Source organism: Cariama cristata, unplaced genomic scaffold (genome assembly GCF_000690535.1).
Source record: "Cariama cristata isolate BGI_N322 unplaced genomic scaffold, ASM69053v1 scaffold438, whole genome shotgun sequence".
Lineage (NCBI taxonomy): Eukaryota > Metazoa > Chordata > Aves > Cariamiformes > Cariamidae > Cariama > Cariama cristata.
In genome coordinates, this window is record NW_009632641.1 from 213,849 (window position 1) to 236,132 (window position 22,284).

The 22,284-nt window shown below is 37.6% G+C and overlaps 1 protein-coding gene across 5 annotated transcripts in view; it reads left to right on the forward strand.

Annotated features, from left to right (window-relative positions):
• The window catches only part of HDAC9 (histone deacetylase 9), a 96,866-nt gene extending 75,329 nt beyond the window's left edge, over window positions 1-21,537 (forward strand). For 4 of the 5 annotated variants that reach the window (XM_009706414.1, XM_009706415.1, XM_009706413.1 and 1 more), the window contains 5 exons: window positions 1,059-1,174; window positions 6,961-7,083; window positions 9,576-9,786; window positions 10,201-10,418; window positions 18,966-19,607. In XM_009706414.1, the coding sequence (XP_009704716.1) occupies window positions 1,059-1,174; window positions 6,961-7,083; window positions 9,576-9,786; window positions 10,201-10,418; window positions 18,966-19,286 (989 nt within the window). In that variant the 3' untranslated portion in view covers window positions 19,287-19,607. Of the gene's footprint in view, window positions 1-1,058; window positions 1,175-6,960; window positions 7,084-9,575; window positions 9,787-10,200; window positions 10,419-18,965 lie in introns of all 5 variants that reach the window. The other variant, XM_009706411.1, reaches the window with a different exon arrangement.
• Window positions 21,538-22,284: the final 747 nt, after the last annotated feature.

A 22,284-nucleotide genomic window follows, 5' to 3' on the forward strand; every position in this document is an offset into this window, starting at 1 on the left:
ATATGATTTAAGAACTTTACCTGACCAGTTAGGGTAGCTGGGTATGGATTCACTTCAGTAAATCAAAGTCAGCTTTAGCAGGAAAGAGTAACAGGTCCAAGAAACAGCTAGGAAATCTCCCAGTAATTTCAGTAAAAGTGAGGGTATATTTTTACATGTGAACTGAGACAGAAAGTGTGAAGAAGCAAAGAAGTGGCTATAGAATATTTACTGCCACATTTAGATAATAATTTAACTTCTTGAGTACTTTAATTTGAAAGCTATCCCATGAAGTAGGCTTACCTCTACCAGTGCTGCGCTCTTCCATCTTTAACCTTGTTAACTATTTCCACTACATAAATTTAATTTATATCAGTGTAGGGTTAGAATAAGTCAATACAACAACAAACAATGAGATCATCCTCTTCCCCTTTATCTTAGACAAAACTCAGGAAATTGTAAATCGAGATAACATACAGCCTTTCAAATGCTATTTTAAGATTTTTGTATGCTGTAAATATTCTTTCATATTTGTGTCAAGGATGTAGTGAAAGTGGTGTATATTTTGCCATTATTACTTGCATATGTAACGATTAGTCCACAATGGGCTCATCCCCTTTCTAAGGGTATGGCAGTAGGCCTCATGAATTGATGACATGTTATCATGACCTTTGCAAGCCTGCTGTCTCTGTCATTTTGATCTCTTACAGAGGCAGGACTCTTTGCAATTAAAAAGAAAAGATTTTATTTTCTTTTTGCTCATTACAAGTTCTGTGTCTGAAACTCCGCCTGATACCGAGTATGATACCATCTTTGTGGGAAAAATAAATAGTAAATTCTTTCTTTGTGAAGCAGACAGATCAGAAGGGGAAAGACCAAGAGTATCTTTCCTCATTAGCATGGTAAAAGGAAAACTAAAAGAAATGGAGGTAGAATTAAAAATCAATGTAAGTGAATAGTGTAACTGATAAGATACTTTTCAACAGCAAAAACCCCCGTGCCATAAAGAGTATACAATTAATCAAGATCATGTGTTGCTTTCCAGTGTGAAATTCATGTATGCTTAATCTGTTTTTCAGAATCCTCAGTCAGTAGCAGCTCCCCTGGATCAGGTCCCAGTTCCCCAAGCAATGGTCCGACCAGCAGTATAACAGAAAATGAAACCTCAGTTTTACCATCTAACATTCAAGCTGAGGTAAGACTCTTTCTTTGGTAGATAATTGCTCAGATTTCTAGACTGGAAAGATTTGAAACTTCAATTTGATCCTACTCAGAAGCACAGTAATTGCAGAAGATACAGATCTCAGGGATACCAGGACACTGCAGACTGACATCAGAGTAAGTTATATATGAGATACATCTTCATATACAAGATGCATGTTCAGGAGGCGACCATATGTGAGATGCATGTTCAGGAGACTCTTTGGTAACAAAAGTCCGAGCAAAAGCAGCAGTAATGCTACTGGAAGAGTGGGAGGGAGGTATGGAAGGAATTTAGAAGCATCTGTGTTGCAGAACATTGCCTTCTGGGATAACCTGAAGAGGTGCACAGTACCTAACGCTGATGAAGAGCTTCCACATGCAAAACAGTGATTTAGGCATTGATGATCCTAACATATACGGTTGGACTTGATGATCTTTGAGGTCTCTTCCAACCATAATGATTCTATACAAGTTAAGGTGGTCCCAGGTTCAGATGGCTGCTGAAGTAGATTTGTTTAATTACAGTATTGGACTTCGGTGACTAAATACTTTTTCACATATGCCTTTTGTTTTACTGTACCTCAGTTTTCTTATCAGGGCAGTACTTACCAACATAACTGATATGCCAGGAGTCTTGGATACTTGTTTTGTAAAGCGAGATCGTACACGGAAGGAATCTTAATTACCCTTTATTCTGTTTCATACATATGTGCCTATAACAACAGGAATGCAGATGGTAAATCAGTTGTGATAAACCTCATTTAGCATAGATGACATGCCTAAGTCATGCTTTCCATGGCAATATTGTAAAGAGACAATAAACTAATGCAACTAAGAGAGAACAGAATTCCACAATATTCTGTATCCAGTGCTTATATTTACAGCAATTCCTGCTTTGTTGGCAAAATTTTCCATTAATTATTAGTTTATAGCATTTATGTTAGAAAGATTGCATAAGAAAATGTGATTTAACAGAGTTTTAGCTAATGGAGCTATTTCTCCAGGTCAGTGGCAGGACATTCACCTCAAAAAAACCTGGAATGGGCAGTTCAACCTCCAGCAGTGACTTTTCCCCATAATGAATTAATTGTGTGTGTGAACTATGATCCAGGGGGCAGGTGGGTGACCTCTGCACACTGATTAGTAGCCTCTCTCTGGCCCGTAACCAAAAAGAAAAAAAATTGATGGCTAACATGTGGTCTTGCCTGATAGCCCCCCTGTATGTGATGGCAAAGAAATTTAAATGATGCAGAGTAAGATCCATCATTTGGATTAGATCACATCCTAGTTCAGTGAAATTAAATGGTGTATTTTAATATTGGGAATGTTTTAGATAGAAGCTTGTAGTATGTGGGTGTTAGTGCCATATTAAACAGGAAATCTTGTCCAATTGGATCTTTTATTGACTTGAGGATACTACAAAATACAAAGGCAATAATGTCTCAGACTGATATACGGTGCTTGTTACTTGGCATGTTACAGTTTCTGGACATGTGCCCATAGTGTAGAACCACCATCAGAAATGCATACAATTTAGTGAGGCTGGCAATCTCTGGGGAGATTTGGAAAGGTTGTAGCAACAACCAGCAGAGTTACATTCTCTTTATTAATAAAACATCGCATTGCATATCATTTGCCATTACTGTGCCAGACATCAGAAGTTATAGCCCCACCATACAATCACAGATACTCAAATGAGCCTAAAACATTGCTTTAGAAGTTGAGCTCTGCGTGCTGGAATCAGTCACTTAACTTGCTGGAAGTGTGCTAAGAAGCTGAAACTAAGGACTTCCATTTTTGGATCTAGTTGGGGATTTCTTTACCTCTCTGGTTACTTGAGTCTTAGTACCATGATCCTGTGGACTCAAACATTTTTCCATAAATCTCAGCTTCAGTGCATTTTGATTTCAGTGGGATTTTCTTTGGTAGTTTAACAGCAGCCAAACTCCTACATCTCTCTTTTCTAGTTTAGCATTAGCTGCCAACTCTCAATCTAATACCTAATCAATTTTTCATCGGATACATAAAGTATAGAAGTTTCTAATAATAGGATAAGTGTTTTAAAATCACCCAAAATATCACTTGTTTTGCTGTAATCCCGCATGACTCACATTGCTGTTATTTCATAATCGTTGTTGTGACATTTGCAGTAAGTGTTGTGCTCGTATCTGAGTGGGTGGATAGCTGCGGTTTTCATGGCAGCAAATGAAACACTTTTTGCTGGGGGAAAACAGGTTGCTATGACAGAGGGCCATTTACCAGTAAAACATGAGTCAATACTGTAAATGATTACACTCTAGTACATAGACAGAACTAGAGCATTATCAGTAATGAAACAGATTTTAGAAGTATTTTTGCCATATCCATTTGAATAGTGAGATTTTTAAGTGGTTTACCCTCCAGAGCAGAGAGTCTGGTGGGTAGACATTTACATTTTTTTGAAAGAACAAAGGTGCACTGCAAATGCTACAGTTCTGCAGGTAATCTTTTACTATCACAGTTCCCTTAATGATACTTTCAGGACCATTTGTTAAAACACTGGTCTCATTATATGAAACTTGAAATTTAAACTCAAGATTTTAATTGCGCCTTATAAATAAAATGCTGTTTTTATTAGGCCCAGTTGTCTCCAGTATCATCAAGGTTCACTGCAGTGGCTATTTGTCTCTCATTGCACGCTGTACAATTTCAGGTCAACTGCTGTGCTGGGGCTAAATCTTACTTGCATGAGAAATGCAAGCAGGATTGAGCCCCTGCACAGCACGTCCCTTGAGTTCAGAGGGACAACCTGCCTTAGTCATGTGAAATGATTTGCTTTAGGCATTCACGACCTGGTCAAAAGGCTTTGAAGGCAATGGAAAGTTTCCAGTTGGTGTAAACGAGCTTCAGATCATTTTCTTTCTTTCATTTGCACTTTGGAAAGCAGCATTTCCTAGGGTATCACCTGATTATACAGGAGACATAAATTACATGCATGGCAGATAAATGCATACTTGATTTGTGCAGCCCCACAGCACTATGTTTCTAATGCTGAGCTCTTTGAGGTGCTCTTTGCAAGTGGCTAGTGGAAAAATGTGTAGGTTTTTGACCAGCTGATGAGGTTTGCTTCAAGTGTATGTGAAGAGAGTCTAATTAATTACCAAAAAAACCCACCCCGAAAGTCTTAACAAATAAGAGTGTAAGTCATTGTGAGTATTCAAAGCTATGACAACCTTACTGTAGCTCCACAATTGCGAAGTATTAAAGCCAAACCATTTCCCTTCCCCTCCTAATGTGTAAATGTGCATATAAACATGCACACATTAAATAGGTGTTCCTGCTTCTCAGCAGGTCCTGGTAGCACAGCAGAAGTACAATAACTAATCATGGTTACTTGCTGGTCATTGTGCACTGTTATATTTAGTTATTGTACTCTGTTTTAAAAAAGACAGTAACTCTGTTGACAGGCTATTTTAAACGTCAGGAAGCAGGATCCATGGACTCAGTGAGTAAGTATATAGAGGACCAAGTAGGGCAGATGGCTTTTTGGAGTAATTTAGGTGTCAGTCCAAACCATCAAGTCTGCATATAGGACAAGGACCATGGCTTAGCCATTGTGCTGCCAAAGGACACTGCTGACAACTTCAGCTTGTGCCACCATTTCAAGGTATTGTCAACTGTGTAAAAAGAGAAGCTGCAGCTGGGGTCATGCAGTTCTGCTTCAGCATACACAGGACCCTAATCTATGCAGATGGGCTACTAAACTTATTTTGGGAGATGATGTTTAACTGACACTCAGGCTAATATTACTGGAAAATATTTAAAAAATCAGTTACTTACCAAAATGAAAATGACTGATTATTAGCAGTATTTGAAATCGAGATGGAAGTGCTCTTACCAATAAACTCCTGTTTTCAACATTAAACTTCCATGGTACATAACATGATTGATTCTACCTCATGGAACAATCATGCCTGACCTTAATGTGGGTACGTGTTTTACTGCTATACACCCTGTCACTGTTATGTTTGTTAATTCAAATCTTAGAAGGTAATTATGGCATACTGAAAACCAAAAAGAAAATGTTCATTTTTGAAGTGACTTTGTAAGGATGCTACAGTTGCTACAAATTTGATTATATTCTAGGAGGCACATTAGAGCTGCTACAGTGTCCTGTTTTGGTTAAATCTTTGTAGTCTTGTTCAATAGTATCTCCATAGTCTTGATATACTTGGTTTTATTCGTGGTCAAAGGTGGATGTTACCAAGGCAAGACACTGTTAGCCAGGAATTAATGTAACATACAAGTGAAGCTTCTTTGTTTCGTATGTTATCTGTTGACATTCCCTGGGTACCAAAAGAAAATTACAGAGATAGACTTCTACTGTTATTGTCTCAGTGATAGGTCGTATCTCCAAACAAACTGTATGAGGAAGGTTATGTTTTGGAATAACATCCTGTGTTTTTGTGCTTAACTACTTTTCATTGATGGTCTGAAGTTGCATTGTATTAGGACAAAGTATTTTACAGAGTTAATTGATATTCCAGGTTTGTCCAGGGGAAAATCTACAGCTCCCCACAACATGCTTGACAAGTTATTATATTTACTTTAGTCAAAGCCCGAGTGTGCAGTATCCCTCTTGGAGGTGGTCTATTATTGGAGTCCCATATGCTTTTTGTTTGGGAAGAAAGCAGTCACTGTGTCATACTGTTACACAGGGTATTCTTTTTCAAGGATGTTGTTCCCTTGGGGACCATATCATGCCAGAGTTCCTAAGTCTAATAAGACCTTTGTAGCTCTTATTGTGTTAAAGTTCTGTGAGGGAAGCAAGAGTTAAACAGAAAATGTAATTCAAGCAACTATGCTAGACCACATGTTGAAAAACATGACTGTTAAAGCAGAAAGGCAAAGGCTTCAAAAAGATTCCTGTTGTGGTAATGTAACTTTTTATGTTTCTTCCCGATGAATCTAGAATGGAAAGGCAGAGGGTGATCTTTGTCGAATGTCTGGTTTTACTTGACAGTAATTAACAATATATCAGCAATTCCATGTCCTTGAAAATTATATCACAAGGCTTCAAAAGAAGTGTTAAAGATTTTAATTCGAAGGGAATTAGGAACACTGTGAGGGGTATCCCACCATCGGAGAATGATAGGATGCTGATTTTGTATGTATGCATAGAGGGAGAGAGAGACAGTACTTTTATTTAAATGGCAGATGTGGCAATCTGCCTCACTTTCTACCCAAAATTCCCATGTCAGAAGAAGTAAATAATGTGCCCGAAACATCTCCCTATCACAATCTGGATAAGAAGATAAATGGGCTAGGCAGAAACCGCATTTCATATCTTACAACAAAAATTATAACCACCACAGTAAAGTAAAGGTCCCACATTCATGACACCTTTGATTCACTTAGATATACTCCTTAATTCATTGGCTAAATTCCCACTGAGTTTCTGGTATTGAAAGTGCAGTTGATGAGAAGAACTGATGTTGAGCTGCTAAGAAGTTGATGAGAAGAGATGGTGTAGGAATCCTCAAGATTTTAGTTTTGCATGGAAATTTGATTTACTAACCAAGGAATAATCCCAGACATATATCAGCTGTTTTCTTAGGAAAAGAAGTATCAACAGCTTTTTCACAGGGACAGTACTTTTCCTTATCTGGATCCTCATTGGGATGCAAACCAATGCATGGTACATAACTGGCTTTCAATGTAGCAGGATAATGAGGATAAAAGTAACCAAGATAAAAAGCTTGGAGATTATACTTCTGTTGTTTTTCCCCTTTATTCCAGCATCTGGTTTCACAGCAACGCCTTTTGGTACAGGATGAATCAGTGAACTTGTTGAGTCTGTACACATCCCCTTCGCTGCCCAACATTACCTTGGGACTTCCAGCAGTGCAACCTCAAATCAGTGTAAGTGACCGGTTGCAAGCCTTCTTGTCTACTTTTGCTTCCAGAAAACATATTTGCTGACTATTCTGGTTTTTTTAGCATTTTGGAACATAAGCAATTCAGAGTAAGAACCAGACCTTTCTTTGCATTCAGCAACATCTGAGCAGTTAAGGGCACAACTTGAAAGCAATACTCATTCTTAATCGCAAATAAACAAGTGCCAGTGTGGGGCTTAGCTAAGTATGGGCAACATGCATTGCATTTATGTCTCCAAATCAGATAACAGATTTTAGGCATGGTGAGAAGTATATGAGGGGATCGTTTAGTATAAAAGTTCAGATTATATGATCACCCCTACCTGGTAAAGTACAGCACCTGTAACTTTTTATGAGATTCCAGTAGCAACCTAAGCTGGGCTGGAGCATAGTAGGGGAAGAATCTAGTATTCCTGCAGCTAGATTTGTTATTTGAAGGGTGTGCTATAAATCAGACAAAATCGGTGATATGTGAACAACAGTTAATATTTTAATAACAAGTTATATTCATATGCCATTTGCTCAGTCTGCAGCAATCACCTTTAGAACTAAATGTTAAATTAATATGTGAAATGTATGAAAACACAGACATGGTATGTGTGGAAATCCATGCTGATTGATAAGGATCTTTAGATCTAGAGCAAGTTACAGTAACCTAGAGGTGAATTCTGAGGCTCAGTAAAATACCTGAAAATTTTGCCACTGATCAAAACTTACCTTTTCTGATTTCCAGCAAAAAAAATGTAAAAATATTGATGTAAGTTATATGAATCATAGAATCAATCATACCATAGGGTGGTTTGGATTGGAAGGGACCTTAAAGGTCATCTAGTTCCAGCCCCGCTGGTAGTTCTATTCAGCAGTGTATAAATTCTGAAGAAATTTTAGCAATTTTAATTTCTTAGAATGTGAATTGGTATTTCTGTAAAAATACTAGGGGTGTAAGTACAACTTTCCAGGGTGTAAAAAAAAATAAAATAAATCTATACAGTCCACTATGGTTTGTAACAAGTGCTACTTAATTCCAGTGCTAAATGTAGTTTCAAGTTGAAGTTTCATGTTATTTTATGGCTTTTTCAGTACATTTACTGTTCTCGCCAACAATATATTGCTGCAATCCAACATTATAACATCAGATATAGAACTCTGCAAATAAAATTGTGGAAGCTTTAAATCAGTTCTCTGGAAGCCTTTTGTGAGATATTTATAAGCAAATTATTGTCTTCAAGGGATGGAAAACTTGAACTGACCATGACAAGTACTGCTTACTTTTCCAGATGATATCATCAAAAATTTCTTAGCTATTTCACAAAAAATATAACGAGCTTCAAAGTAATTCTGTAACATTGAAATGGAAATGAAAATATGTTTAACTTTCTCACTCAAATCATATCAGCTTTTGATGTGGCCAGCTAGCACCAAATATTACTTTTGGCATTAGAAAAAACAAAGAGTTTGATTGGTGCAAGAAATGTTTATTTCTGGTACCAGAATAAGCAGTTGCAATTGCACATTGCAAATTACGTTGGTATTTGTTTTTCAGGGAAGGGTGATAGCAGAGTGTGAAGTAAGCATACATCCAAAAATATTAGTGAAAACCTTGGTTTGTCTCATTAGAATTTATGGAATTCAGATTATCAGAGATACTGTTTTTACCATGACATACCGTAAGTGGTTATCTGCAAGCCTCAACATGCTTATTTCTGTTAGGTTATTATTCTTGCTGTAAAAATTGTTATTCTGCTTTAACTGCTCTTTTGAGAAATAATTTTTTTTTAAATTAGACAACGAACAAAGAAATATAAAGTACATTTGCAATGATGAAGGGCCAAAACTTCCAAAAGCTTTTCAGTCAAAACCTGTGCAATTTATAAGGGCACTTTAAAGTGCCACACACATACAACAGCTCTTGATGATTCCATAGATGAGAGTTTAAGTATACAAATTTACTTTGCAAAGGGTAAAACTTACATTTGTGCTGTCCTTCAGGGAGTCAGGGAGTGCTCCAGGAAAAGTAATAGCTTCCCAGTACTACAGGTAATTATTTTGTTTTGCTGATTGGCTTGCTGTCTGATGGAAAGTTATGTGAAAAAACAAGCCTTGCCTATTCCGAAGTCAATGGAAACTATTTCCTCTGATCCCCTGTTTTCCTGTGCTGGAGGCTGTGGGAAGGTCTTTAGGAATTTTAAGGATAGGTCCTGTCTTTTTGTTAATAATGTTCTAACTAGTAGTTCTTTATGCTTTGGCTTTTATTACTGATTTTTTAAAAGTGTTTTCATTACTCGGTTTCTCACAGTGTTACATTTAACTGGCATGTTCTTCCTCCCTTTTCATGTCACAGTCAAAGTGTAAGATAAGGATGTTAACCTTTTCTTCTGTATGTATTCATAAAGTATGACATAAGACCGTCTAACCAAGCAGAGACATAAATGCCCAGGTCTATGAAAAGCAGTTACCAGTGCCATTGTTCTTTGACAGGCTTCATCGTCATTCAAAGAAAAGCAGAAGGGGGAGACCCAGTCACTCAGACAAGGAGTGGCCTTGGCTGGACAGTTTGGGGGGAACATTCCTCCATCTTCAACTCATCCTCACGTTGCTTTGGAAGGAAAGCCAAACAGCAGCCACCAAGCTCTCTTGCAGCATCTGTTACTGAAAGAACAAATGAGACAGCAAAAACTTCTTGTGACTGGTAATGGTCAAGTCTTAAACACAATAATAATTTAAGATGTTTTTAATGACATTTGTATTCACATTAAACTAAATGTGGTAATACAGATACTATCCATCTGAACTGTTGGGAAAAGTGGAAGGGTGGGAGAAAAAAGGACGGCATCTTTGTTTTCCCCCTTTAGTGGTTCTGCTCCAGACTGTTAGCCTGAAAGAATCCAGTGATTACGGAAAAGAGAAAATGATTACTTCATCACATTCTTTTGCAGCTGCTGAACTTCCTAGTGTGGCGAGGCACATGGTACACATTCCACTGCATCAGCGCTGATGCAAAGTTCTGTAATATACACCCCTCTTCTTGCTGAAAGCTTTCTCTCCTATTAGAACTATTAGTTTGTTGTTCTTCACACAGGAGTGAAATGTCCCTGTTTTGCAGGAGCGGTTCCTCTTCATCCACAGTCTCCTTTAGCAGCGAAGGAGAGAGTGTCACCTGGCATAAGAGCAGCCCACAAATTGCCTCGTCACAGGCCACTGAATCGAACCCAGTCAGCTCCTCTTCCTCAGAGTACTTTGGCCCAGCTGGTCATCCAGCAGCAACATCAACAATTTTTGGAGAAGCAGAAACAGTACCAGCAGCAGATCCACATGAATAAGGTGAGTTCCCAAAGTAAGGAATTTCCAATAAATGTAAAGGTTGAAAACTAATAAGGAAGTTTAGGTATTGGTGCCACGTGGTCGTGGACAGTAGGTGGGTTCTTGGGCAAGTATCTTGTTTATGTATAGTTGGTGTATACATTTGTATAGATCTTCATTTTCAGATTCTGAAATACGCTACAAAGGTAATTTGTCATTCTTGACGTCATTAAGAATACAATTCAACAAAATAAGGTTCAAAGCATCTTACAGGTTTCAATTACAGGTGGTTTCCTGTTGAACGGTAAATGATGCATTAAAAGATTACTAGATTTCTATCCAATTTTTTTAATGTGCACTTTTGAGCTTCAGCAATCATTCCATTCAGCTCCCTTTGAATTGTATTTTAAGCTTTCTCACTGTGGACTAGTATGTGGAGTAAACATATAGATCATTTGAACTCAATCAGCTGACTAAATGTATCTTTTTCATGTGAGAAACTTATTAAACATCTGAAGAAATTTTTAGTTGACTTTTATCAAACTTTTGTCTTCTCTGTAAGTCAATTAGTGACATGAAAGTTTGTTTTCTGTATGGTGATATAAAATTACCATATAAGGAGAAAGATAAGAATGTGCTATTGCTAACATCAGATACAGAGTTGAATTAAACTTTCCCTGTAGAGTAACACCGTATTCTGAGGGGGGGAAAAGGAAGAAAAGAGACCATCCATTAATAAACAAAGAACAGCAGAATCTAAATAGATTTATGAGAAGCTAATGCTTCTACAACAAATGTGATGCTGTTCCCTGCTCTAAAATGAAGATCTGCAAATAATTAAATGCTTTTATCTGGAGAATGTTTTTATGCACTTACTGCATAGGTTTCCAGAAGTTGTTAGCTGGAGCTCCTCTAATAATTCAAAGATTTTAATCATGCATCTTTAGTTGTGTTCTTTTGTTTGAGGGTTACTTCATAACTATATATAAGAGGCATTGGCAAAGAAGAAAAGATTAAAAGCGGGCATTCAGCCCTTGTACATAAGGGAAAAGAAAAAAAAAAATCAACCCACCTTACTGGGTGAACTTCTCAGGGGCTACTGATTCTTCGGAATCTACTAAGAATTCCCAACAAAATTAGAAACAAACCTAGAGTTTAAGTACATAGTTTGTACAGTGGTTTGGTTATTAAATCTTGTCTTAATTAGGAAAAATGAAGACCAGAAAACTTCAAAGTTCAGAGCTGATCCTTGCATGTTAACCCCTCTCAGCTTGGGTGTTTTGATTACTCAACTAGGACTCCAGTTGGCTTTTCTTTGAGTATACATTCCATATGTTTAATCACGATAGCATATGTATATCTCGTAGCCTCAGGTTTTGAAAATATTTCACCTGCTCTCAATTGTCTGAAGAGAAAAGAATTTTTACCGGTAAAGTACTGCGTCTTTGTGCTGTTGTGGGTAGTCACTACAAACTGATCAATTCCTGCATTCCTCACAAAGCAAAGAACTCACTGACGTGTTTTTGTTAGATCATGTGCTTATTGACATAAATTCTACCATAGCATTTGGGGAGATGTGGTGTGGCATATAGGTACATTTGTCCTGAATGTGAAAATTAGACTTGAGTTGCATAAACATATTCCTAGTCGCATAGGACTAGGAATGCATTGTGCCTCACAAGAGCTAGGCTGCATAAGGAAGCAAAAAGACTGCAGTTGGTTTGGGATAATGTTTGTTTCAGTAGCATTTTTTTCCTGAGTTAAGCTGCAATGAAAATGTATGTTAAGGAGAATAATTCCCTCTGATAATTGAAATAGACGCTTTCATTCTCACTAGTTATTTGTAGTAGAGACAAAAGAATTCCTTCTTTTAAAACCTAGTGAACCTAGCTTTTATTCTCTACAGTATAGGCTATACACATATGCAGATAGTAGAAATTTAAGTTTATGCTAGGGCCTTTCACTGCCTTGAACCTCCGTAACCTACTTCCTTTGCCCCAATAGCTTCCCAGTCTCCTTTATCCCTACTTGCAGAGCAGCTAACCTTCCTCAGGAGCACAAGTTACTCATCAGAGCAGCAAACACCTAAGGAAGAATAGGATCATGCTGCAGCCACAGAAACAGTGGGTTGTCTGAGAATGCAGGTGGTTTATCAGACTTCAGAATTTGCAGCATCTGGGTTCTTCTGGAGGCACCATTCTCAGAAGAACCGTTCTGATGGATAGTACTGAAAAATGTCAGTCTGCTAATCATGTATCTATCCTCTGCAAGTATACAGAAAGCCAGGGGGCTTTCTTACATACTTAAAATAAGAAGAAACCTGATTTTTAAAAACTGGAATTTAAGGGTAGCCCATAGACAAGAGAGTGAGAAAAGATCAGATTGTGGAGTGGCTGTTAAGTACTGAGTTGAAAACTATATGCTTTAACCCTTTAACTTAAAGGTTCAGATTGAACACCAGTGCCTACGTAAGATTTTTGAACTCTGCTAGCATACTTTGTTCAATCTTAAAACTTACCTCTATTTGCAGTTGAAGTTATTTGTTCATTATATAATTTGCATGGCTTTACAAACTTAAACTCTGCAATGCAGAGTTATTTTGAACCTTAAACCAGTAGATTTTCTAGACCATGTAACAAAGCAACTCAGTATCTTCTCATTTCTTAAGACAAGTTTGGGCATGTATCAAGTGAATGCATACACTTGTTATTTTCTATTATTCTGTCCCTTACTCTTCTGTTCGTAGACCGTATAATGAAATCTGCACAGAGGTATAATTCCCTCCTTTTCAGTCATGAAAAAGGTAGTGGTTTGGGTTTTGTTTTTAATAAGGATAACTCAAACATTCTCTTAAAACTTTTGGTGAGAAACACCAGAACCCTTTTAAGCTGACAAGACTATGAAATGCTAGTTGATCAACAGCTTAGAACCAGTTAGTATCTTCTTTTTCTTTTCCATTTCTCTTTGCTTTTTTCCTGATGTTTAGGACTTCAAATACTTAAAGCTTTAATACATTTCGACTGAATTTACTATTTGAATGTTTGCCCTGAACTAAGATGATATGACATGTGTGAGCACTCCCTGAAAACCATTTTTGATCAGATCTTTTTGGCAGATATGTAGGTGAATCTTGCTGCAACAACAAAAAGAGGAAGAGAGCAAGTTTCTCCCCACCCCATTGATCTTGTATTTATCTTTTATTAGAAAGCAATTTCTTTTCTTTCAGAAAAGAATATACTTCAGCAGCAAGCCAGTGCTGCTGTGAGGGTGATAACAAGCAAAATCTAACATAGGGCAGAGGTGAAGAATTTCCCTGGATCATTTCCATTCTGAAAAGAAACAAATCGTTGCCAAGAGGTGTGCCTCTGTCCTTAATAACATAGAGAAGATCCCCTATGGATTATTTCTGGTCAGCTGTCAGATGCCAGGCTTTTGATGTGGGAAATGGTATACGTCTCCACTGAAGTCTGACATTTATACCTGCGGGATCTAGTACGCTGACCTTCTGAAAACATTCTGCAAATGTTGACGTCCCATCCAAAAGTAGGTAGAAACCCTCATCCCAGCTTTCTGGGGAAAAAATAATAATGAATGTGAAGTAACCTGAACTCCTCTTGTCTTAGGGAAGATTGGCTTTGCCGTTGTCAGCTCTAATATAATTCTGTCCAAATGACAGCTTATTTCCTCATAAGGCCCTTTGATCGCCATTGCACATCTTCATTCTGCACAATAAACGGAGTCCAAAGTCTGAAATCCTCAGTTAAAATTACTGCAATCGGGTACCAAAAGACCACAACTACAATAAAAACCTTAAAATCTTTGTGTTATTTGTGTATCTCTGTTAGACAACTTTGGCCCTGCCGCTTGCAGACAAAAGGGTGATTTTGTTGTAAATAATGTAAGTGCAAAGCCCCTAGAAGAAGTCTGCGTTCAAGAAAATCTCAGAAATCATAATGTGAAGAGTACAGGAACAAAGCCCTCTGTCTTCAAGGGTTATTTTTTGTCACGTATGATGAATAAAGGCCTGCCCCTGCTGAAGCTAAGTTAGCAGTGTCTTCACTGTGACCAAGCTTTTATTTGATCAGTGTGGGAACCCTACATGTGTTCTTAAAATAATGTATTCATAGCATTTTGACAATTCGTTTTCAATGGTAAAATCCTTCTCTGTATTGGAGTGATAAAGGTTAAAATAACAGGGCAGTTGGTAGTGTGCACTAAAATATGGGAGCAGTATGGATAATGTTAAAGCTTAGATAAGGAGTACCTGAATTTCAGTTTTTATTCCAGGATGTTAATTGGTTTAAAGCATCTTTGTATAGGGAACCACTGACAGGGCAAGACTATGAGGTAAAAATTCCATGACAAAAAATATATGGGAAGTGAATATTCATTAGTGCTTTGGATGGTGATCATAATGACCAGTATCTGTTAATAAAAAATGAAAAATAATATGGAAGTTTCAGTTGATTTATTGATGGAAAAAATAGGAAGATTATTTGTTGTGAATAGGAATATTGAAGGGATACAGTTAACCACAGATTAATCATTCACTTCTCTGAATGATATTTAATGAAATACATAAGACTGGATCAGCTTCAGCTGGAGTAAATGAATCTAGTTTCATTAAACGTATTACAACAGAGGTTTTGGCTTTCCAGCTTACACATCTGACTAGCATCTTCTGAAAGTGAGAGGCAGCACATTTTTTCTTTCAAATATTACTTATAGCAGGGGATTGTTTGGACAAAACTATAGCAACAGTTGACTGTGTTTGGAACTGAAAAATGCCCAGAGCATTTTGTCCTTTATTGAGAACTAACTTTTAAGCCATAATGCAGAAGAATGGTTTTGAAAGATTAACATCCTTCAGAAATGTTGTACTACATGAGTAACAGAGACAACAGTAAGCAGGTGCCAAGTTGTTTCAGTACAGCTAACAGCATACATAGCTGGTCAAAGTAATCTGATAGCCATAGGAGAGAAGGAGAAAAAGTGTGTTCCATGAGTATATGGATGAGTTCTTAGAAACAACTGCCGTGTATTTAAAATGAACAATTAAGGAGAGAGATGTATGGGGTGGCTGTTACAGGATTTTGTGCTCTGTCTCTTTGTAAAGACATTTTATTTAAAATACTGTATTTTACAAGATAGAATCCTTACAAAGGGGAAACAAAGGCAAGGGCTGTGACTGAAGGACCTGTAGAATGGTCTGTTGCAATGTCTAGATTACTTATACTTAGTCTTCCAGTTTTCTGTACAAGCAAGCAGGTTAGATTGTGTTTGATATCTTTTTTGGTTGGACTCTTGCAGTTATACAATGGAGCTGATGTCTGTAAATGCTTCCTCTCCTGCTGCCACTATTTACTTTGGCTTATGCATATCCCTTACAGTTTAATTTCCTGAAAATAAAAGGAAAAATAATATAGGTTATATTAACATGAAACCATTTTTTGAGTGACTCCTTTAGTTGGAATAGCTATAACAGTAAAGTGTACTGTTTAAAGAAGACCAATCTCTTCAACTCTAATTTATTAGTGAAATAAACCACGGTTGTTTTATTATTTTTAAATGTAGTCTTATTAAAACTCGGATTAAGCAATCACTTTTTCAAAATCAAAACTATGCATTCAAATAAGGAAAAAGACCTGCATGTACCTACAGATAAATTCATTAAAAAATGGTAAGCGCGGATTTAAAGTGAAAGATTTAAACATTAAGTGTAAGCAGAAGTATCCGTCGGCATGGTGTAAGGACTTGAGCAGTGTTTCATTTAGGACTTATTTTCTGCTATGTAATCCAGCTTTAGATAGAGAGATACGATAGAAATATTGAAATCTAAACTGATATCTTTGCATATCTCCAGATACATAGTTTTCCATGGTAGTACCAGGACATATAATAGAAAATTAGATGTTTCTGACTTAGGAGAAATGAACAGTCTCCTGGTAATGCTACTAATGTAGTTACTGGAACAAGATGGGGCCAAGCTGCCTTTAAAAAACACTTCAGAAATATGAAAGCATGGTAGTGATATAGAGAAAGCAGTCAGCTGCGACTTAGCAGACTGAGCAGCAGGAGTGGTTTTAAGATTTTGGGTCGCCATCCCCTCATTTTTATTGTGCTCCATTGTATGAGAGGACATGACTATAGTGCCTCATAGACCCTTGCCCGAAGCTTAAAGTCACAGTGTAAAGGATGTTTTTAATAAGATTGTTGCAGTAAAGATGAGAATATGAAATCACTTTGTAAAATCTACTGTGTAAATATATAAAGGCTTTAATTTCAATTTGAAAATTTAATTTATTTAGCTCCTCCTGTCGCCGAAGTCTGGAGAAAATTGCCTGCTGACTTCCATGGTGTGGGAGCAGGCCTCAAATCAGGAACACTGCAAATTGAAATGCACTCAAATATCGCTGTAGTCTCTGCAGCCCCCTTACGTGTGCTTGTATCACTCCGCTGATTACATCCAAAAAGCGTTTGAAGGTGTTCCACATATAGATTATATACTGCAGGCTATCATGTGTTGCCTCAGAAAGCTCAGCAGCAGATCTGTGCCATACAGCAGCGTGAAGAAGAAAGAGCCTGACATAAAAGTGAAATAGCATAAAAGAAAGGAGAGCAGTAATGAGCTAAATGTGTCTTAACTTTGCTGTGGACATGCGCTCATTTTTCTCTTGGCTTCCTCTCCAGAATAACCCACCTGATGTCAAGTAACTGGCACATGGAATGGTTTACAGATGGATCAGCATCAGTGACTCTCGTAGCTGTGTATGCTTATCTGTCACACAGATGTTTCAGCTTGTATTTGCTTGCTAGCAGCCAGCCCTGCCTTTCTTTTCTTGCTTGAGGAGTGGAGAGGGCTCGCCCACAGATGTTTAACTAAGCAACAGAGAGGTTTGTACCCAAGCTGAATACACGTAGTTAGCTTCAGTGCCTGCTTGGTCAGCGTCATCCCCTGAGGAAAAACTGGAAAAGATTTATGGGTTTGATCTGAGAAATTTTCCAGATGCTGCTTAATAAAAGGAGACACTCTGCATTAGTTGCAGTAGTAAAGATTCCCCAGCTTAGAGCATGCCACCTGCATCATGCAGGATACACATGTTGTGATTTGCCAGTTACTACAGTAATGAAAAGAGATTTCTTGTTTGTTTCTTTTTAGTAAGCCATTAAACTCCCAGTACACCCCAAAAACGAAGGTTTGCCATGACCGACACCTCTAGACTTCCACCGTGGAATTTGTTTCTCCGCTGATGTGAGGTGTCTGCATCAGAGCATCAACTGGAACTGCACAAACAGCTCTTTCAAGACTTCTTGTTGGCTTTGTGGGAGTTCCTGGATCCAGCTGTAGCATCTTGATCGTAGTTTATATGACAACACTGCCCTTTAGTAGGGTGGCATTTTTCTATACGCATTAGCAAGCAGAATGAAACTAGATGGTCCACAGTTTGTGACAAAAATAGCTGTACTGAAGCCATCCAGTAACTCAGCACTTAGCTCTAGCTAAAACTCAGTTTGAAAGACTTGGTAGTTGCAGAGAGAGGCAGATAGGAAGAGGAAAGTATGTAAGCGTAATGGTAAAAGGTGTTGGGTTTTTTTCCCCTCTCAGTATATTTGACCTTGGTGATACAAATCATTGTTTGCTTGAAATCAAGTGGGCCAGTTGAATAAATTATGAAATTACTCACTTGACCCTGCAGATGCTTACTCACATGTTGTATTTGTGCTTCTTTCACCAAAGCGGGAATTTTTTTCAGTTTTGGCTTTTTGGATTACGTTTGGACTGTTTTGGAATACATTTGCTGCATTTTCCATAGTAAAACATAAACTGTACTTGATTGCAGCACTCGGGCATCTGGCACCTCAGCAGAGCTTTACAATAGCAGTTAATGATATAAACCCAGTATTGTCTGGGTAGCTGTGTTGTATCGTTATTGTTGAAACTGAGATGCCTGTACTGTGCATGATGAAAGCTGTAGTCTTTTCAGGCATGGACAGACATGCTTCTGGTATCTTTGTGCCACAGGAGAGGGAACAGACACCAGCTACTTGTCACTGCCCCTTTGTTGGCTTTCAGTTCCTTCATGCCTTAATTGATAGAGAAGCTTGTGTGAACATTCCCTAATTTGCTTATAACAAAATTTTAATCGGCTTACTACTTTTCTTATGTCTTAGACTTCCTTTATGATTTTGTGTAGAAAATGAACTGTAATTTAGTTAAATAAATTTCTGCATTTACGTTTGAAGAGTATGAAGGGAGACTGATTTCTCTTGATTACCAACCATAACAGTATAACAGATGCATAATGTTGTCATTACTCTGCCTTATTTTTAGTTTAGTATTACTGTATAGCACTCTCAACAAACGTGGTATTTTCTACTGCAGAATAACAAGTGACGTTTTGCTTAGGAATTTTGTTTCTTTTTTCCCCATACATTAATAGTTTGGTGCTGCATAGCTACATGGTTCCGCTGCGGAAGCGTTTATTTTGTCAGTGCAAGTCTCGTACTTCTCAGTGTTTGGCATGAGTGAAAGAAGTCAATAACTGTTCCCTCCCCTTCTCTTTCCAGATGCTCTCTAAGTCCATTGAGCAGCTCAAGCAGCCTGGCAGTCACCTGGAGGAAGCTGAAGAAGAGCTTCACGGAGATCACTCGATGGAGGAAGAGCGAGCTCCCGCCAGTGGTGCCAGCGTTAGGGCTGAGAGCAGCGGTGCTGGTGTGGATGACAGAATAGGACAGCAGGTGGGGGCTGTGAAAGTCAAAGAGGAGCCACCGGACAGTGATGAGGATGTTCAGACCCAGCAAATGGAATCTGGGGAGCAAGCTGCTTTTATGCAACAGGTAATAGGCAAAGATTTAGCTCCAGGATTTGTAATTAAGGTTATTATCTGAACATCACGTGCATTTTCTAGGCTTTGATAAGCAATTGTGTTTTGATTCACTGATCTAGCAAATCCTGATTTACTGTTCAAAGAATCTAACAAAGGCAGAAGTGTTGTATGCACACTTGAAAACATAGTGAAGCTCATCCTTATGGCCACTAATTGAGAAAATACCTGTTGCAGTCAATTATTCTACACAAATCTTTGCGTAATAACTGATAGACTTTGTATTAGCCCAGGATTACATTACATTGCTTTAGTTCTAGTGAAAGAGAACTTGGATCACCTAGCTTGTTGAGATCAGCAATTGCTGGAATTAGTTTCCAGACCTGATTGATGAAACATACTTCTTCTCCGATTTTGATTCCTCTGACTTTTGCTTTCAGCTGTCTGTATATACTGTATCATACTGTAGTCTTGAACACTGTTAAGGTTAGGGTGTTTTTTTCCCCAGTAGACAGGTACTGACTGCTATATCAGTGGTCCCAGGCTGGTGTATAAAGTGTAATTTAGAGAAGAATACAAGGTGGATGTAAAGAGGCAAGGCAAGGCACTGTTTAAAAATTGCGTTGTTTTCTTTATTGCACTGCTTAGTTAATTTCTCTTTCTGTCTTATGTGATGATACTGTCTGCAGAGACATCCTTAAATGCAGCAGATGCCAGTACTGGGGAGAAGCAAAATGCAGCATTAGGTCCCAGTCAGTTATTAGGATATTGCAGGAAAAGCACAGAACCGTTGTTGTTATCATCCAATATCGAATCACTTGTTTATTTTTTTTTAAATAAAGACTAATCATACAATATCGCATAACCTTTACCGCTAGGTCTCATGGACAAATACTAAACTAACAACTGTGCATAAAATGCCAACTTGGCCAAAGGAAACTTCAGATTGTGGGCAAGCATTTCCCCAGAGCTGAAAAGCGCAGTGCAGCCCGCGAGCTGGCGTCCCTTTCCCTTGCTGTAAGACCGGGCACAGAGCAAGGCTGGATGCGGTGGAAGGCCCTGTTTGTTTAAGTCGATACTTGGTCAGGTCCCCGCTGTTCTCCTGCAGAAAAGTGATTTTGGGGGGGGGGGCAGGAAATGCCTTATGGAAACGGGAAGCCCAAGTGATTCATGTGCAAAGGAAGGCGGGGCGGGGGGGGGGGAACGGGGACGGGGCAGCGCTCCCTCTGTTTTTAAAGGCACTCTATGAATTGATTTATTGTCAAAGAAAATAACAAAGCGAGTAGGGAAATTGTTAAGGAAGCTTTCCAGTGAAACATTTCCTTCATATTCCCTTTTGATATGTTTACCTTGTTTTATAGGTTTACTTTTGTTAAACTAGTTAAAGATTCATTGTATTAAGATCCCCTTTAATACGGATAATCCCAAACTGACCTGCAATCCTTGTCAGGTTTTTTTTTTCTATTAAAAATATTTATATTTCTAAAGCTGAGGTATTTTAAGGTGCAGTATCCTGTTTCAAAAGAGATAGCTGTTTTGCCAAATGTAGAAATTGTTCTAAAATATGTTATTAGCACGTGTTGTTTACATTATGTTCTAATACTATTAAATCTCTTATAAAATGTTGCAACTTCTAAAGATACATTATCCTTTTTCCTAGAAGGTCTCCAAAAAATGACTAAATAGTTGTTGTTAATATGAAAGGCCTCCTTAGATAGAGAATATTTATTAAATGACAAAAACACAGGTAATTTTATGTGTGCTTCATATTTTAATAGAAATCTTTCTCCATCTTGAGTGAAAAAAAATCACATTCAAAAAGTGAAGCATATAAAAATGAAATTATATGGTTTTCCCATTCTGTATAATTTTATTTTTCTTTGAAATCTAACCAGCCTCATCAAAAAGGGATAGTGCATCTTTTAAAATACATTTTATCTGCCAATGAGAAGACTTTTGTACAATATCACTTCAAAGACATGCATTCACAAAAAGACAAAAAGATATTTTTATAATGTCATTCAGGTGAGAAACCCCAATATATTAGTGGACTTTAATTTCAGAATCTTTCAAATTTGAATAAAATTAAAATAGAGAAACTACCTGGAACCAGTGAAAAGGAAAACTGGGTTTAAATAACCACATTTCTAATTGATTATTGTCTCTTACATTTTAAAACTACTGTATTTATTATAATTTACACCCTTAGAGGTGATCTCTTGTTTTGTGTTGTAAATATATTCTGTTTGTATGTTCCCTTTTTTTGCCTTCTGGTATAAGTCTCTTCCTTTCTCAAATAAAGTTTTTTTTTAAAAGATCCCCTTTCAGATATCTGACTTTGTGTAAATTTGGTAACTTAGTTGTGCTTTTGCTTTGTATAACCAAATACGTTCACTACACATTGCTAAAACAATTCAGGCTTTCAGGAGAAAGGTTTTTATTACACTATTCTTACAATAATTACACAAAGTCTTTTTTTGGTTTCTTGTTTTATCCTACATCAGCCGTTATAAGTTTTAGTGAATGTCGAATAGTACTGATGCATGCTCATTTTCCCATCATGGCATCTGTCTTGAACATGTGATCACATATTGTACCATATAGGGAAGGTAAAGGTGAATCCCAGTTTCTTGGCTCCTAATTATCCAAAATTCAAATGAACTGAAATAATTTCCATGACATTTGTAAAACCTGCCTAGAAGCCAAAAGATGCTGATCTGAAACTGAGCTTATACTGACCTCTTTGGTATTCCTCAAGACCTTTGCAAAACTAGAGTGCACCTGTAAATATGTTGGGGAGGAGGGAATCCACAAACTTCACAGACATTAGAGAAATTGTGTGAGACAGTGAAGTCCTACTTTACAGAAACATCTGTGTGCTTCCGTGAAGATGTTGAATGCTTTGTGACATTTTCTGAACTTTGCTTCAGATCTACAGAGAGAAGTAGTTTGTACTGCGTAATGATCCCTGTTGCTACAGTACATGAATTATTACTACCAGAAGAGTTCAGAAAACTGTTGCATTCTAGCTCTTCTAAGTGTTCATTTAAATTGCAACGGCT